Genomic DNA, 19180 nt, shown 5'->3' on the forward strand with positions numbered 1-19180 from the left:
GAGCATTCTCTTCAAGGAAAATTGCCTGGCACACAAATTTATTTGTTCTGATGCTAGCAAGTATTTTTTAAAAATCTGGCACCTATGATTCTCTAATGTTATGGTTCTGTTGTTTTTACTGATGTGTTATTAACTGTAGTGTTTTATTTATTTGCATCACTTGTCATAATGGAGACAAAAACACCAAAATGTAGAGGGAGAAATGCTTAAGTAAAAGTAATCATCTTTCACTAGCTGTATGATGGGCAGTGTGCTCCTTTCCTTCAAGGATCTATAGAATGCAGCTCTTATCTTTTGAGTTTCATACTTGTTTCACAAACAGTAATTACTCAAGGTTTGAAAGGTAACCTAAAGTATGAATTTGAAAGTAATATTAAAGCTTACTTCATTCTGATAGACTAAACCAGCTTCATAAAGTTTAATAAAAAGATACTGTGTCCACTTGTAGTACTCAGGAGAGCAAGTAATTATTTCCTGTAAACATAAAAAGAACAATTCTATCAAATCAACATAGTACAAGTTACTCATCCAGAAGACAATTATCTGATGCAGAACTCCTATGTACTTTGTGGGATTCATGGAGGTCTGGCATTTCCTCCATTAAAACAAGTGAGGAATCTTTCTTAGACTGGGAGGGGTCTCCACAGTCACAGTTCAGCAAAGACATAAGCTCATTCATTTTGCAGAATAGTATATATCTTCTACCATTTGAAGAAAAGGAGCATTTTTAATATTTTGTAGATAGGGGTTAAATTATTAAAATCCACACATAGAACTTGACAGGCAAGCACCGAGACATCTTTTCAAGATTCTGTAAAAGTTTTGATTAAAACTGCACAAAATGTTTTGTGGTCAAAGCATTCCATCCCCCAAAATGGCCTATCCTGATCTTGAAATGGCCCTTACTGGAAGTGCTTTGATCCTAACATGACTCATTCCAACTTGTTTCAGTCAAAATGGCATGTTTCAAGGTCAAACTACTTCCTAAAGTTGCCCCACCCTGTTCCAACATTGTAACATTTCCAGTGAGAACAGAATGGGATGTCTTAGGGTCTGAGTATTTTGTCTTCAGAATATTTGGCATACCTCTAGCCGTGATACCAAGCACAAGGATCAAAGCATTACTTTGGCCACAAACAAAAGTTAAACAGCTTTCTAATTCAAAGCAAAGGAAAAAACAGTAACAGGATTGAGTACAGAAGTAATTTCCCTGGCAATTTTATTACCTTCTTTTTGTCATGTCCCTGTTTATTTATATCTTATTCCTGAGTAGAGGATTTTATCATTGTTAATCTTATGATTTATAAAATACTTAATATTTATGTGCTTATGAAATAAATATTATTTTCTCCAGCCTATCCCCTTGCATCTAAGCCTACGTGCATGTAACTGAAATCCATTTATTTGTCTGTTTCCCCTCATTTCTCTCTCCTTCTCTTTTCTCTGTGTTTTTTCCTATCAAATTCAATACTGTCAGCTCCTAGGGGTGAGGAGTCACACAGTAAAATTAATATAAAAACAATCATGAGGAAAGGAGTAGCTTCACATATTTTAACAATATGAAACTGCACATTCTTTAGATACTTCATAGGCAATTTACATTCTAAAATGTACCAATTACATTTTAAATCTGAAATATTTAAAAAAACTTACCCGATCCCAGCTAAAAGACAAGCCTATTACATCAAGCTGCTCTCGCATGTGTTGAATATTACTGTAAGACAAAACAAAATCTCAGTGAAATTTTATCAACTTAACAATTCTCCAATGTGAAACATTATGGTTAGAACAGGAAGAGTTCCTCCAATCTGCACAATTGCTCTAACCATCATTCATTTTGCTGCAATATTTTTGCAAGACTGTTACTTCCTAAACTGTGACCTTCCCCATTCAATTTAAGAGACAACAGATAGCAAAACAGGGGAATGTATGCATAATCCCAGGTTTTTGAGCCAAACAAATTTATAGACAAACTCTAATGAAAGATATATTCTTCAACATGTGATTAAAACTTGTGACTTTCTCTGTAGAAAGAGGGGTAAATGAATATAGGAAGGATTAAGTACAGCAATCAGTGTATGACAAATTCCCACTTCATTACTGCAGCACCTTTTCTGACTAGCACATTTTATTAAAAGGCATAAGCGTTCATGAGCTACAACTCCTTTCATCAGATGCATGGAGTAACTAAACTGATGATTTAAATTGGGATGAGGTGAGGGGAAAGAGGGGAAGACAGGTAGATGCAAATTTTAATCTCTGGAATGGTGAACCACCCACCCAATGAGATCAAATTATTTACCCAACGAGATCAGTAGACAAATCAACAGAGCCAGATCAGTTCCCAGGAGGATTTATTAAAAATCAGTTCAAACCACTCAAACTCATTATTAATTAGCTACAGCCCATAATGGACAATTATATTGCACCTTCTCAGGAACTGGGTGGCAGGCCCATACCAGCATACAGACTACCACCCAATCTGAATAAGATTATCACAAGCAACAAGAAACATGACAATGATGCTAACACAGGAACTAGACCCTGCAACAAAACTAAATGTCTATTTTGTCCCCACATCTACACCAATAGCACAGGGCCCAACAAATACATACAAGTTTAGAGGCACCTTCACATGCTCTTCCCCTATATAATATAATCTGCCATCAATGTCCTTCTGGATTCTACATAGGGCAAGCTTTGTGGAAAAGAATTAATTGGCACAAGTTTGATATCAGGACTCAAAACAAGGACAAACTAATATCAGAGCATTTCAAACACCCAGGACATTCTATTGCAGATCTCAAACTGACCGTTTTAGAAAGGAGAGACTTTAACAGCACAACTGAGTGAGAAATTGCTGAACTCACATATGTCAAAATTACAATACTTAATCGATAAGTTACTTGTAATCTGTCTCACAAGTAATCTGCATCTGGTACAACCACGTTGTCTCCCCTTCCCTGCCTCCACATCCGCATTAAAATCCTACATCAGTCAAGCAACTCTAGGCATCTGATGAAGTGAGCAGTCACTCATGAAAACGTATGACTTTTACTAAAATTCACTAGTCAAAAAAGGCACTACAAGATTTCTTCTGTTTTTTGGCTACCCTACACAAACACGGCTTTCCTCCCACTATGACGATTTCTGTACTGCCATATTAGTCAAGGAGCTGGAAAAACAAAACCTTTGGGTCCACTCTGCAGGATGAAATCCATGCTCAACTGCTGCATTCTCTGCTGGTAATCCAAATGCATCCCATCCCATTGGATTTATCACCTGTGCAAAAACAAGAAATGTCATTTTTGTCACTTTCCAGAGCTTCAGGGCTCAAAATAATGAAACATGTTTCCAAATTCAGCATTTTCACTCTGTCACAAAATCATCCAAACTGCACTTGTCACAAACAATTTCACTTTAAATATAACATACAGGATATTTTTTGTCTTACTTGAAAACAGTCACACCTAGTGTGCATGCTAAAAGTGCTACACATACACTTATAACAATTTTTTTTTTAACCAATAGAAGCAAATACGTGTAGCTCAGGGTTGAACTGTGGAGTCCTTGGGGGTTTCTCTCCACTTGATTGTTTTCTTGCAAACGTTTCATTACCTGGCTAGGTAACATCTTCAGTGCTAGAACGGAATGGGGTTTGCTCTCAAAATTTTTTTTTATTATTATTATTATTATTTTTTGCTTCCTGATACTTCCATCAGCACATATCCTGTTCAGCTGGTGTTTTTTGTTTAATTTAAATAGACTGATCAGGAACTAACTCTGCCTTATGATTCTGGCTTGTAAGGGCGGGTAAGCCAAGGATCCAGTTTGTGCATAATGCTAAAGTAAGTTACAAAGGCTTTTTGATTTGTTTAACTGATCCCTCTGGAAAGGGAAGCCAAAAGGGAGCAATTGGGCAGCCCTTAATGATACCTTTGCTTGGTCCTGGTAAGCCAGATGCTAAAGAACTGTGGCTCATTCTAAATTCCAAATCAGACTATTGTCAAGGCTTGATTTTCTGCCTGTATGAAAGAAAAACAACTGAAAGAGACCATAAATATACTAATCAGTGGTAAGCATGTCTCTTACCATTCAGTAGGTAGATAGATTTCCAAATTATCAGGTAAGGGCCCCCTTTCAGATGACATTATTACAAATGTATGAGATCTTACTTTCTTTTTCTAGAACAAAAACTGGACCTTCTTATTCTTCCTATCAGTGGCTTCATGGCTGTGCCATTTTTAAATGCAATATAAATGGAAAGTACATTATTCTAGCTATCTTGACGATGTGCTATTATGTTTGCTACATAAAAAAGCAGGTGTAAAGTAGAAAAGGGATGCAACAGTTACTTATCTGGGAAAATAAATTAGTTCCCAAACCAAAAAGAGAAATGGAATTCTGCAACATGTATAGCTTATGCAAAATAAAATACCAGATGTTTACTTTGCATAGTAATTATGTACAAAGAATAGAAAAAAGTATTATGGATCCTCCTGATTTTTACCAAATCTACTCAACACAATATCATTTAATAAGTCTTATCATTCACATAATAGGAAATCATTCAGCTGCATCTATTTCAGACTTATCTGAACAGGCCTTTATGGAATAAGTCAAATCAGTCTGAGGACATGTCTACTAGGTTTGTAATTTGCACAATTTACTTCTGCAAACAGCTGAGCCTTGCAAGAAGCTATTGGTTGTTTAGAAACCAATACCAATATGTACATGCTACAAATTTATCTGAACAAGATATATCCTAGCTATGGATTAAAACAGAAGCAAATAATTATTAAAAATAAAGAAGTCAATATTAGTTATCCAAATAATATAACCAGCACTGTTTTGTTACAAACTTTAGTTGCATTGTCATATAATAATAAATATTTTAGAAACAGCAGCTTTGTTATATACACAAGTGTACTAACTTAAAATGTATTAAATATTTGGAATCACAATTTTAGATTGAGTTAGAATGATTAAGAATAAAGCAGAAACGAATCACTTAATTTCAAAAATAGCTAAATGTTCAGATTTCCTGGTCTCTGAAAAGCTACGAGGCTTTGGGTTTTATATTCAATCTCTTATCTTAATAGTATAATCTTGGCATATTAGCAATAGAAAATTATGCAGTAATTATCACTCTAGTATTTTTTTTTCCATGAGCACTATGACATTCTACTTTATTCCTCTCTTAATGCACCAGAATTTCATATATCATTAGAAACAATGCACAAAATTAAGAAAGATTATTCGTTGATCAGCTCTGCACAATATAATGAAAATCTAAGAAACGAACAGGGTTGTTTTCCTTTGTATATAAAATGGGCTGCAATTAAATGTCATTTTCTTCTTTCTTGTAATGATCAGCAGATACTGTAATTACACCAGGTAAAGAAGATGTTCCTTTAGGCCCTATAATATAATATGGAATAGCATCTCTCCCTAAGATTCAGCTTGGTCCCAACCCTGCCAGCCTTTAAGAAGTCCTTGAAGACCTGGTTCTTTCCCCAGGCACTGAGCCACAATGACTTATGATTATTGATTATGTGCCATCAAGGCGTTTTCAACTCCTAGCAACTACAGAGATAGATTTTCTCCGTGACAATCTATCCGTAACCTGGTCTTTCACCCACTGCCACTGTAACAGTCCATCCACCTTGCTGCTGCTCTTCTTCTCTTTCCTTCCACCTTTCCCAGCATTAGAGCCTTCTACAGAGAGCTAGGTCTTCTCATAATGTGTCCAGGATAATTTGAACCTGGTCATTTGCATCTCAAGTGAGAACTCTCAACTGATTTGTCTGATGATCCATTTATTCATTTTCTTGGATGTCCACAATATTCTCAGGAGTCTTCTTCAACACCAAAGTTCAAAAACACCAATAGACTTCCTATCCTGCTTTTTGAAAGTCCATCTTTCACTTCCATAGAGTATCACGGGGAATACCATGGCTTGCACGATTCTGAACTTTGTAGGTATAGAGACATCACAACATTTGAATATCTTTTCCAATGCCTTCATGGCTGCTCTACCAAGTGTTAGTCTGTGGCATATTTCTTGACTGTTGATTCCTTTACAGCTGATGGTTGAGCCTAAAAAGCAGAAGCTATCCACCACTTTGAAATTTTCATTGCGAATTCTAAAGCTGGTTGTTCTACCTGTTGTTTTTTATATTTAATTTTAGTGCCATTTTTTCACTTTGCTCCTTAACTTTTATTACTAGACCATGCAGATCCTTTGCATTTTGGGTTAGCAGAGTACTCTCATCAACATAATACAGGTTACTGATGTTTCTTCCTCAGATTTTAAAACTAGCTCACCTTCTTCCAATCCCGCTTCCCTTACTATAAATTTACCATACAGATTGAATAAATAAGGGGAGAATATACAGCCTTGTCACACTCCTTTGCTCATCTGGAGCTAGTCTGTTTTACCATGTTCTATCTGTACCGTGGTTTCCTGACCTGTACATACATTTCTCATGAGGACGAGATGTTCTGGGATTCCCATTTTTCTGACCACTTTCCATAGCTTGACATGGTCAATACAATCAAAGGCCTTTCTATAATCAATGAAGCACATACTGACTTCTTTTCTGGTATTCTTTGGCTTTCTCAATTACATGCATCAGCAATAATATCTTGTTTTCCTCAGCCTTTTTGAAAGCCAGTTTGAACATCTGGCATCTCTTTTTCCATGTAGGGCTCTAATCTGTGTTGAATTATTTTGCTAGCATGTATAATTAAGGATATTGTACAATAGTTTGCACACTGTTAAGACTCCTTTTTTTGGTATTGGAATATAGATTGGCCTCTTCCAATTGGTTGGCTACTATGTCATTCTCCAGGTTTGCTGGCATAGTTTGATTAGAATCTTTATTACTTCTTCTTCTGTTTCTTGCCATATTTCAGTGGGTATTCCATCAGTTCCTATAACCTTCCCGACTTGGTAATGACCAGAGTGCTGATCTAATTTCATCTTCTAGTACTAGACGTTCTTTTAAGTAGGGAGTATCTTCTACTGTATCTTGCATGTTGACATCTCTACTGCACAATGTTTCAGTATACCCCTTCCATCTTAGTTTGATCTCCTTTGAATCAATTACTATCTGTCCATTGGTATCCTTTAGCATACCAATTTGAGGTTAGAATCTCCTTCTGAGTTTGAGTCTGCAATAAATACAGTGGGGCAAAAAAGTATTTAGTCAGCCACCAATTGTGCAAGTTCTCCCACTTAAAAAGATGAGAGAGGCCTGTAATTTTCATCATAGGTATACCTCAACTATGAGAGACAAAATGGGGGGAAAAATCCAGAAAATCACATTGTCTGATTTTTAAAGAATTTATTTGCAAATCATGGTGGAAAATAAGTATTTGGTCACCTACAAACAAGCAAGATGTCTGGCTCTCACAGACCTGTAACTACTTCTTTAAGAGGCTCCTCTGTCCTCCACTCGTTACCTGTAATAATGGCACCTGTTTGACCTTGTTATCAGTATAAAAGACACCTGTCCACAGCCTCAAACAGTCACACTCTAAACTCCACTATGGCCAAGACCAAAGAGCTGTTGAAGGACACCAGAAACAAAATTGTAGACCTGCACCAGGCTGGGAAGACTGAATCTGCAATAGGCAAGCAGCTTGGTGTGAAGAAATCAACTGTGGGAGCAATCATTAGAAAATGGAAGACATACAAGACCACTGATAATCTCCCTCGATCTGGGGCTCCATGCAAGATCTCACCCTGTGGGATCAAAATGATCACAAGAACAGTGAGCAAAAATCCCAGAACCACATGGGGGGACCTAGTGAATGACCTGCAGAGAGCTGGGACCAAAGTAACAAAGGCTACCATCAGTAACACACTACGCCGCCAGGGACTCAAATCCTGCAGTGCCAGATGTGTCCCCTGCTTAAGCCAGTACATGTCTGGGCCCGTCTGAAGTTTGCTAGAGAGCATTTGGATGATCCAGAAGAGGATTGGGAGAATGTCATATGGTCAGATGAAACCAAAGTAGAATGTTTTGGTCTAAACTCAACTTGTTGTGTTTGGAGGAGAGAGAATGCTGAGTTGCATCCAAAGAACACCATACCTACTGTGAAGCATGGGGGTGGAAACATCATGCTTTGGGGCTGTTTTTCTGCAAAGGGACCAGGACGACTGATCCGTGTAAAGGAAAGAATGAATGGGGCCATGTATCGTGAGATTTTGAGTGAACACCTCCTTCCATCAGCAAGGGCATTGAAGATGAAATGTGGCTGGGTCTTTCAGCATGACAATGATCCCAAACACACCGCCCGGGCAACGAAGGAGTGGCTTCGTAAGAAGCATTTCAAAGTCCTGGAGTGGCCTAGCCAGTCTCCAGATCTCAACCCCATGGAAAACCTTTGGAGGGAGTTGAAAGTCCGTGTTGCCCAGCAACAGCCCCAAAACATCACTGCTCTAGAGGAGATCTGCATGGAGGAATGGGCCAAAATACCAGCAACAGTGTGTGAAAACCTTGTGAAGACTTACAGAAAACGTTTGACCTCTGTCATTGCCAACAAAGGATATATAACAAAGTATTGAGATGAACTTTTGATATTGACCAAATACTTATTTTCCACCATGATTTGCAAATAAATTCTTTAAAAATCAGAGAATGTGATTTTCTGGATTTTCCCCCCATTTTGTCTCTCATAGTTGAGGTATACCTATGATGAAAATTACAGGCCTCTCTCATCTTTTTAAGTGGGAGAACTTGCACAATTGGTGGCTGACTAAATACTTTTTTGCCCCACTGTATATGAATGTCATACTGCATTGCTGAAATTGTGTGTTTTATTGTTTATTGTTGCATTTGTACTGTGACAGTTTAACCCAGTTAGCCATGCAAAGTCACTTTGAAAGTGGGTGGCCAAATACATTGAATAAATAAATCAGTGAAAACTGCACTTTTAGCATTTTGGACAAATCTGCCTGCTTCTACCCTAAGGATGGAAAGCTATATTACTGTATTAGAATTGTGGGCTTCCACTGAAACCCATAGCTCTCTCTCAATGTCTTTAAATTGCAATGAAGCTCTTAAATAACCTTACCCCATGTTCTGATATTATTATTCCCTTGCATTTCCTTGTCTATCTCCAATTATATAAATTGAATGAATGATTGAATGAATGAATGAATGAATGAATGAATGAATGAATGAATGAATGAATGAATATTGGCTATGCCTGGTAGGGTTAGAGAAACTTGTATTGAATTTTCTTGCTAAGCCATAGTGTGGTTTCTTTGGTACTGGCTTAGTGTGATGTGTGAACCCAGTTATTGTTTATAAATCATGGTTTGTGGCAACATCTCCCAATTGTGGTCTGAGGACCACAAGGGTTCTGCAAGGACAGTTGAGTTTGTTTGAGATTTTAGCAATTATTTTTTTGTCTTTCTGGCCATTAATTGATTTGGAAATCCATTGTTTTCAATCCCCCAATCTCAAGCAATCATTTAACTCATATGACAACATCCAAATATTGTGATATTTTAGAATCTCTAAAGTTTGTGGTAAATACTTTTTTAAAATGCATTTTTATTTAATATTGAAGTCTTGTGGGTGCCATCTAGGATATCATATGTATGGTGGTTCCTGAAAAGTCCTACTTTGCCAACTCTTGGCTTATGTGATTGTCCTCAAAAGCTTTTGATGCAGCTGTAGTGGTTTACACAATGGAAGAAAACAGGAACCACTGGTTTATGGCTCAGTCTTATATATGAAATAGGTTACTATTGCTGTTTCAACAAACCACTGTTAAAATAAATCACTGCTTAATGAGTATGACTGCAATTATTGCAAAATCAGGACACTGAGAATCCTGAATTATTTTTGTGGGAGTCCTATGCTTTTCGCAGCCTATAGTCCTAACTTCATGTGAGGCATAAAGTGGAAAAATCACTTAATTTTCAAAGTGCCAGTGTTTTGAAGCATTTCAATACTGCTAGACAAACTATGTGAGATTAATATTGTATTATTATTTTTAGAACTGTTATTATTACTACTATTTTTTTATATTACATTTCATTATGCACATTTTTTTTACTTTCTTACTTCAGGCTAATTATTTTCAAATACTGGCTAGAAATTCATCTTCAGCTCTGAAATTTGACATCTCTTGCTAGACAAATTCTAATCTACCTGGAAACAGTAAATTGGAGACAAATTTTGCACCAGAGGCCCAGTTGCCACTGAGACAAAAACAGGTAAGAGCAACTCTTAGACAAAAGATCTTTGACCCAGAATTGCAAACTGAATCCAGCAAAATACCAGCTGGAATATAATTGGGACACAGTAACTTCTGTTTCAAACCATCCTAGCATCTTAGCCAGCTCTTAGTTAATAAATTCCATTGGACCTTTAAACTGTAGTACTTTGACAACTTGCCATCAGCTGCAGTGGAGGGTAAGCTTGAGAAAAACCCCTATGCAGAAAGAACTTATCCCTGTCAATCCAGGGACACTGAACCACTTGCCCATGTATTACTTTATTGTGACTTCTCTGGTGATATGCATAGTGAGCTTCTAACACCCATGATTAGACCATTCACCAGACGATCAGATGAATTGTATGTAAAATTCTTCTGGCAGATAAAGACTCTAAAGCAACACAAGCTGTTACTAAGTTTGCATTTCCAGTCTGCAGAACTCATACTTTACTAATAGTAAATTAGCTTTGGATTGATTTCTGGTTATATTATGCAGTATTGTGTAGAGTATTAGAATGCTACTTTGTTCTTATCTCATTACTATATATTACTTTTTCTTTTTTATTCATTTTCTTATTTTACTGTATTTTATGTTAAGTGCTCCAGACAGTTGCTCCTTGCAAGGAGACCGCAAGACAGCAGTCTCTGGCAGGTTTAGTGCTCTGGGAGACAAGGGAATAACCATCTTGCGGTTGGCACCTTTGAAAGGACACTGGGTTTGCATACTTCCTTTTCTAATCATTTTCAGAAATTGCTTGTTAACTGCTTTTCAGCCATTGGGAGCCTTTGGATTGACAGGTTTTACAGCACCGGGTAAGTTTCCTTCAATCCTTAGCAAAAGAAGTTTTAAATACAAGCTTAAGGGCTAAAAAAATATTTTTTTTGGAATAAAGAGCAAAAGGGTGGTTAAAACTTTGATTTTAGAAAGTTACAAATGGACTATGGATCAAGATAAATTTGAAATAAGATTTTGGAATTAATTATAAAGAATCATTCCCATGAAAAAATGCTTTTCTTTTGAAAAAATAATAAGACCATAAAAATTGGACACTAGAGGGAACTAGAAGGAACTAAAGATTACAATTAAAAGAGAAGAAAACTCAAACTTGACTTACAAATACAGAATGAAGCAAAACATTTTAACATTGGACATACTGAAGGATATTTTTGAACAATGGACCCAGAAGTTAATTTTAAGAGTATCTGCCTCTATAGATAGACTGTGTTTAAACAATGTTATGGAAAAGGAGCAATTTTTACCTGACAAGATTGAGACTGATTTGAAAGTAGATTTAAAAATGACAGGCTACAAGAATGATATGGAAAAAGATGTTACACTGGACATAGAAAAGAAACCAGCTGATGTCTTAATGATTAAAAGGGATATACAAATAACAAACCAAGACAGTGACCTGGGTAATTTTCCTAAAAGTTTAAAGTATAAATTTAAAGTTTTGAAGAATTTTGTAAGAAGGGATAAAGAAAAAAATGAAAAGAAATCAAGTTCTAGGACATTATTTGAAGGGACTAAAGATCAAGATTGTTAGAAGTAAAAGGAAGGAATATAAAGTTGGTTTATTTGATCAAGGTTAAAATAGATACAGTATGCTGTTACCTCTGATAACCCTTAATGGACTTTTGCTGATCAGGACTGAAATGATGAGGCTTTAAGGATTTGTTGATAGTTAAGAGATGGGATATGGGAAGAAGAGATCATGTGTTGTATTTTAAGAGAAGGTGATAAATTACTAAAATTGTTTATACTTGTGATGAAGGGGGATGTATTTTCTTTATATATTTTCTTCTTTACTATATTCTTTCTTTTCTTTCTTTTCTATTTTTCTATTTCTTCTTTTCTGCACCTTCTATTTTTTTATTCTTTTTTTAGTTTGTATTAGTTTCTATTGTAATTGTAATTTTTAATAAAATTACTATTAAAAAAAGATAAAATAATCATTCCCCACTTTGTTTTTTTAAGCATGTGTATTTGATGTCATCTACTCCAGCACCTTGTTGCATAATTATGTATTATATGTGAGATTCTTACAGGGGTTAAATGCCAGTTAGGTCAGCTCTTAAGCCTTAATTTCTTGCATGGAAGCAATAAGAATTCTCCAGATCTCTGCAAGGGTTGCCATTTAAAAATAAAAAATAAAAACCACTTGTATCTTCTATCAGCTATCTGCTTATTTTTCCAAATTACTTTATATGCTCCTTCTGGACTCTTGTATTCTAATTATTTCAAAGTTTAAAAGGGTTTTATATTGTGAATTCTGGGAGTTGAAGTCCACACATCTTAAAGTTACTTAGATTGAGAAACACGAATTTAAATGGCAAAACTTGTGGATTTTATTTAAAGCTTCCATATTGTGCAATCTTGTTTTCTTTTCATCTCATCATGATCAGTGCAAGGCACTACTGCTAACTCTCATAGAGCTTGGCAACAAGGCAGAAAATATTCTCATCTACCAAATCTGATCTGTGGGAGAGTGAAGGCATGGCAATTAAAAAAAATGGCTAATTAACTGTGCCCAAATGTACAGACATCTGTAAATACTATACAGTATTTAAAATGTTCTTCCAGGAAACATTTCTTTAAAAAGAAATACTGACTAGTGAATGCAACGGAGAGAGATTTGGTTGTTACCATACGGTAAGTGTATTGCACAAGATAACATTAGTGCAAATGGTTTCAAGTCTACTGTCAATTATCCATAGATTAATCTCAGAAGCAGATGTATTTTTCTGTTACCATGGAGACTAATGTAGCCTTCAAAATACATTCAGGAAAATCCTTGTTTCAATTCCATTGTCTCTGCAGTCCAGGCTGTGAATAGATTCTAAAGGTGCTTATGAAAATGCACTTTTCTGAGTTGTGGAGACTGGCCAATATTCAAAATAAATGCAATATTCAAGAAAACATGAGTTCAAATAATATCATTTAAAATAAAAAAAAAAAAAAAAAAAGGAAGGTAAAGGAATTGGTAAGGACAGCCTCAAATAAAATATCCTGGCACAATTAGAGAGCCATTTCTTGTAATTCTCTTGTAAGAAGAGAAGGAGGAGAGGAATAAAAATACGGAATATAACATATGGATACTCCCACTGGTTCCCCAGTTTCTGAATCATTTGTTCTTTGCTACTTTGATATATTATATAAAACTACTGAATTTGTATTAAAGCTCAAAAATATAGTTGATATATTAGATAAAATCCATGAAAATATTCTAATTAATAAAATTATACATCTGGCAGTAGACACAGCTTTTTGTAAAAAAAAATGGCAAAATCCAGCTCAATAAAAACATATTCTTAATAACAAAAGTGGGGGAAGGAGTCTGTGGTATAGACAGGCTTCTCATAAGAACAAATACTTTTCCTGCAACAACTTCCCAACCTACCCGCCTATTCACCTGAGGGTACAGGAGAAAAAATGTGTTAGCCTTTTGTAGCAAATATAAGAATTTTATTTTATAAAGTACTTCATATGCACAGACAGTAGTACCTATGGTACACCTTCCCCAGAACTCTACTCCATACATCTGAGGAAGTGGATTATGCCCTATAAAAACTGATGCAACAAAACAGTTGTTAGTCTTTATCATGCCATGAGGTTATTTGTTGTACTTATTTACATGGAGACTTACTTCAGAGTAAATATATTCAAAATTATATGATGAGATGGTGGCAGACTTCTGTTGCTGGGAGGATTGTTGCTCATTTTTTCGCAGTGACCAAGGCTTGTAGAGGGCAGCAACGTAACAGGTGGGCTGAGAGTTTTGGCCCAATCTCTCCACACTTCTTTTCAAATTTGAAAGGTGTGCTACCCCTAATGGCAGTGAGTTCCCCTCCATCCTCACCTGTCAGCTTTTTGAAGTAGGCAAGGTCAAGAAACAGGCCTGGCAGGGATTCCAGGAATATTTTTGTAGATAGTAAAACAAAATTTTGAAAGCTCAACAGAGTTTCTCCCTGACCCATCTTATCAAGGCAGGATTATTTTGAGTTTCTTTCTCACTTTCCTTTTTCTCAGGACTGAGTAATCATTTCTAAAAGTCCCCCCTTAATGGCTCGCTCATTCTTTTCCATTCCCAAGGCCAGGCCTACATTCTTTCATATCATTCCACAGTATTTTGGTGAAAAATTTATTTTTCTTAATGTGAATGTTTGTTTTCCCACAAACCATCAATAAATTCTTAAGTTGTTCATCAGCTTTCTGTTTTCCAATGAAGCATTTGCTTAACCCTTTGAACTCCATTCAAAAGAACTGATTAATCAATGCAAAAACAACCATTTCCAAAAGAGGTGTTCCAGGCAGAAGGGCTCCACATGTAAGCAATCACTGCTGTACCTTTTCACTGTAATTTATTAGTTAAAGTGTATGGTTGGGGAAATTTTCAGATGACATAAACTAAGAGGGGTAGCTAATCCTTCAGAGGAAAAGAAAACATCCAAAAAGATCAGGACAGGCTTGAGCAGTAGGATAAAATGACTATGATGTAATTTAGCAAGAATAAATGTATAGTTCTATATCTGTATAGGAATAATGAAAGTAACAAGTACAGGATGGGGGAAGCCTGGCTGGCATTAGTATATGTGAAAAGGATCTGAATGTCCCTGCAGACCACGAGATAAACATGAACCAGCAGTGTGATGCAGCTCCTCAAAATGCAAATGCTATTTTGGGGTGCATTAAGAAGAACATAAAAGTCCTGATCTGAAGGTAAGAAATCATCCAGTCTACTCTGTCCTGATCAGACCATTTGAAATAATTTCTTCAGTTCTGGGCATCACAGTTCAAAATCTGGAGCAAGTTCAGAGAAGGGCTATCAAGATGGTGAAGGATCTCAGAACCAAGTCCTATGAAGAATGATTAAAGAATCTAGATACATTTTTCCTACAGGAAAAAAAAAATAACTAAGGGAGCTATGATAGCAGCAGGCAGTATCTGAAGGGTTGCCTCTATTGTCCCAGTGGGCAGGACCTGAACCAGTGGCTGTCAGCATGAATTGGTGAATTCTCATTCACTCAAGTCTGGATGATGATGATGATATTTTTATCGCACCTTTTAATATATATATATATATATATATATAGAGAGAGAGAGAGAGAGAGAGAGAGAGAGAGAGAGGTCAACCTATTCATTACAGATGCACTAGTAGATCCTGCACTGAGCAGAGGCTGGACTAGATGATTGCTGATGTCCTTTCCACCTTTACAATTCTATGAACCTGACTTTATACTTAAAATAACTAACTTCTTTTGTTGTAGGGGCACCCATCAACACTGGGCACAGCCTAAGTCAGCTGTGGGTGGAGTTGTCACTTTTTTCTCTTTCTATCCTACCCAGAAGATAGCAATGCAAGTACACATTACCCCTGCCAAAAGTCTCAACTGCCGGCAGAAAGCTTGTAAAATCAGCACAACATTGTGAGTTGCCACTTATTTACTTTCAAGCCCAGTTGAAGGTACCAATGCTTGCCCACAAGAATTTAAACTTTAAAACCTTGCAGAACTTTATCATGTTATCCTGCCCATGGCTTAGAACTGGTTTAAAAAAAAAGAAGAGTAAATTTGGTGTTAACAAGGAACAGACCCTTCTTATTTAGGGTATTCAATTATGGCATATCTCCCCAGTTAGGTACAATGGCATCAGCAGTGCAATTATTTCCTCCCTAGGTGACAATTATTTCCTCAAGCAACAAAGTATTAAAAGTTTATCTTATCATTAATGTCTTATCATTTTCTGCTGCCATCTCTTACAATTTCCTATGTCCATCCTTTTCAGTATGGGTAAATGAATGTTCCTGCAGAATGAAAACCAAGTTTTCCAATAACACAACACTGTAAGAGGGGCAGGGCAGACATTAAGACTGCACAGCACACCAGGGATACCAGATAGGTAGGAAAACAGATTTTCACAACATATGCAGGCAACAGAGAGGAAGCTGAAATGCAGAAAAACTGGAAAATGAAAGTCACCAGTTAGCTATCAAAACAAAATACAATTCCACAAGCAATCTTGAACACAAATGCTGAAGACCTGCTTACAATATGGCCCCTAATTCCTTTAATGATCCAGTTTGAGTCTTTACAATGTATGCTTTATAACAGGTTTCCCAACTTAGCTTCCCTCTGATGCACTGGGACTCCAATTCCCCAGATTTCTAGCCAACATGAATCTGCTTTATCATCATGAATACAATAGCTGTTAAACAGGAGAATTTCTGTCTTATACAGTATGTTCTCTAAGATAATCAATAGCATGAATTTTCTCCAAATCCTTACCATTATTTAGATATCAGTAGGAAAACCTATCCCTGAGAAAGAAAGAAAGAAAGAAAGAAAGAAAGAAAGAAAGAAAGAAAGAAAGAAAGAAAGAAAGAAAGAAAGAAAGAAAGAAAGAAAGAAAGGATCATCCTCAAATAAATACCTGCAATCCTCTCATGTTTTGAAACCGTGCTACCGTGTCACTTATGGTATATACTCGAACATGGCCCATGTGAAGCTTTCCAGAAGGATATGGAAACATTGACAGGATATAATACTTTGGCTTTGATTTCTAAACAAAACAAAGCAAATCACTTTCAGCACAAGTCACATAGCAGTATTTTTTTCTTTTTTACATTGTTTTTTCTTTTTTACATTGCTTATCTTAAAAGGAAAGCTACACTTTCTAAGCCAAGGGTATATTTTAATAACTCTGCAGATTTCATATAAAATAGATCACAAAATGTTACACATGGCTTTACTCTCCTACAATACATTTTTGAGAATAATACATGTGTAATAGCATGTGCAGGCTATATGTGCAGACACTGGCTGATCTCAAAAAAGCAAAGCAGATCCTGATCTGGTTAGCTCTTAAATGGGAGACCACCAGAAGATTCCAGGGGTGTAGGCTTAAAAAAAAACATCCTGGAAGAAAGCAATTACAAACTATTTTTATCTTGTTGCCAGGAAAAAAGCATGAATGTATCCATGTAGTTATCAGGAATCAAGTTCAACTTGAGGGAGACTTCATCATTTATACAGTGTATTTGGGGTACGAACTGTATATATGTATATAATATGAAAGAAAGGTGAATAGGATATGTGCATATATGAATGATTCATCATTTGGCACAGCATGCAACCCTCCAAGCTGACAAATTGAAAAAGCCCACTCCTATGTAGGAGTACTGGAGTTCTCACAAAGAAACCAGTTCAGATCCCTGCATAATCATAAAGCTTACTGGGTGATTAGAAACCATTTCTCCTTCTATTTACAGGGAAACTGGAATAACTCCTGTTCATTCTTTTAAGCTCCTTGGATGAAAATGATTCAAGCACAAAATAATAGCAACAACAGACATCCAAAACTATCTCCTGCATTTGAATTGAGTTAATGCATTTCCTGCATTAGGAAAATATATACAAGTAGTGTTTCTGAATGGCGGTAGTAAGCTGATGCACTGTGGGAAAGAAATCTAAACAATGTGGCTCAACAAACTGGTAACAGCTATAAATAATCAGAGTTCAGGATTTCTTAAAACCACCTTCCACTGGAGAGAAGAAACACATATATAAGTAGTAACTAGAGAAAACTCAAGGACTAGAACAGTGGGTGGCAACAGGCATTAGAAGAATGAACTGACGGGCCCCAAAGGCTGCAGTGGAAACATACAGAGAAAGTGTCTAAACAGTAGGTACAACTTAATTATGTAGGGATTGTTTGTTTTGGTGCCTTTAAGTCAGTATTGACTCCTGGCAGCTGCCTGGACTAGTCCCTACGGTTTTTTTGGCAAGGTTTTTCAGAAGTGGTTTGCCATGGCCTCCTTCCTAGGGCTGAGAGAGAGTGACTGGCCCAAAGTCAGCTGGTTTCATGCCTTGGGCAGGACGAACTCATGGTAGCCTGATGCCTTAACCACTAGGCCAAACTGGCTGTCATGTAGGGATTATGTATGGAATTATTGGGAGAGGAAAAAATTATGTTTTAAACATGTAATCTTCAATTTTTGCTGCAATCCTTACATCTGTTTCTGTGATTTTGCTGAACGATTGCTTTATTCTTGAACGCCACCAGTTTTCAACTTTCTTCCTGGTCTCCGCTGTATAATTTTGTTCCCACTTTCCTGTTTCACTAAAAATAGTTCTGCTGCATCTTGGGATTCGCCTCTTCTGCCATTTAATTGAGTCTAACACTCCACTCAGTTGTCTTCTCCAACATGATGGGAACACAAAGAGCTTATTGCAAGGAAACCACATTCTCCGCAGAGTAAGTTGGCAGTCCTATTAAAAACAGAAAATGATTTTTACTTTCAGTAATAATTAGCACTCAGGAAAAGATGAATTCTTTTAGTTTAAGAAAATGTTGTTTTTTTGGGGGGGGTTCAGAATTTCTAATAGTAAAACATTTCCAAAAATATCATAGGTTTGCATGCTGTCTGTAAATCAGTTTTTTTAATACTTTGGCTGGGCCACATGGACCTGTGCTATTATACTAAGTAAAACTTATTAGAGCCAGAAGCCAACAAAACAAACAGAAAAATACAAAGAGATAAACTGATATTATAAGATACTGAATGTTATTTCATTTTTTAAACACTACTACTGTGCAAAATTCCCTGTGGAAATGAGGGTACACTTGAAATAAATAACAAATTTTTATGGCAGATATATCCATAGAATAATCATACTGGGTAGTGGTTTCTTCAGATTTGTTCATCTATAATCTTCTAAACATAATAAATACTTTGGCAGTATACTTCCTCGTGAGATGGGTGGTGTCCAAATTCGGAAGGGAGGGAGGGAGGGAGGAAGACTACAGAATGCAAAGGAATGTGTGTCACTTAAGAGGTAGACTTACATGTTCAGGACACCTCTTGAAAGTGTATGGCTCCACCACTTCAGAATGACAAATTGAAAAAGTATAATTGATATTCCCCATGTTAATTGCTCTTGA

General features: G+C 36.4%; 1 protein-coding gene across 2 annotated transcripts in view; it reads right to left on the reverse strand.

The window, feature by feature from the left end:
* The window catches only part of LARS2 (leucyl-tRNA synthetase 2, mitochondrial), a 67605-nt gene that overhangs the window by 47087 nt on the left and 1338 nt on the right, over positions 1-19180 (reverse strand). For both annotated transcript variants that reach the window (XM_007424994.4, XM_025164634.2), the window contains exons 2-6: positions 18250-18507; positions 16670-16798; positions 3191-3282; positions 1654-1714; positions 385-474 (exon numbers count right to left, since the gene is read on the reverse strand). In XM_007424994.4, coding sequence (XP_007425056.1) covers positions 385-474; positions 1654-1714; positions 3191-3282; positions 16670-16798; positions 18250-18483 — 606 coding nt within the window. In that variant the 5' untranslated portion in view covers positions 18484-18507. The remainder of the gene's footprint in view (positions 1-384; positions 475-1653; positions 1715-3190; positions 3283-16669; positions 16799-18249; positions 18508-19180) is intronic.

This window comes from Python bivittatus, unplaced genomic scaffold (assembly GCF_059951505.1).
Source record: "Python bivittatus isolate LINGU-HERP-01145 unplaced genomic scaffold, Pbiv_v1 ctg000610_np1212, whole genome shotgun sequence".
NCBI classification, from domain to species: Eukaryota; Metazoa; Chordata; class Lepidosauria; order Squamata; family Pythonidae; genus Python; species Python bivittatus.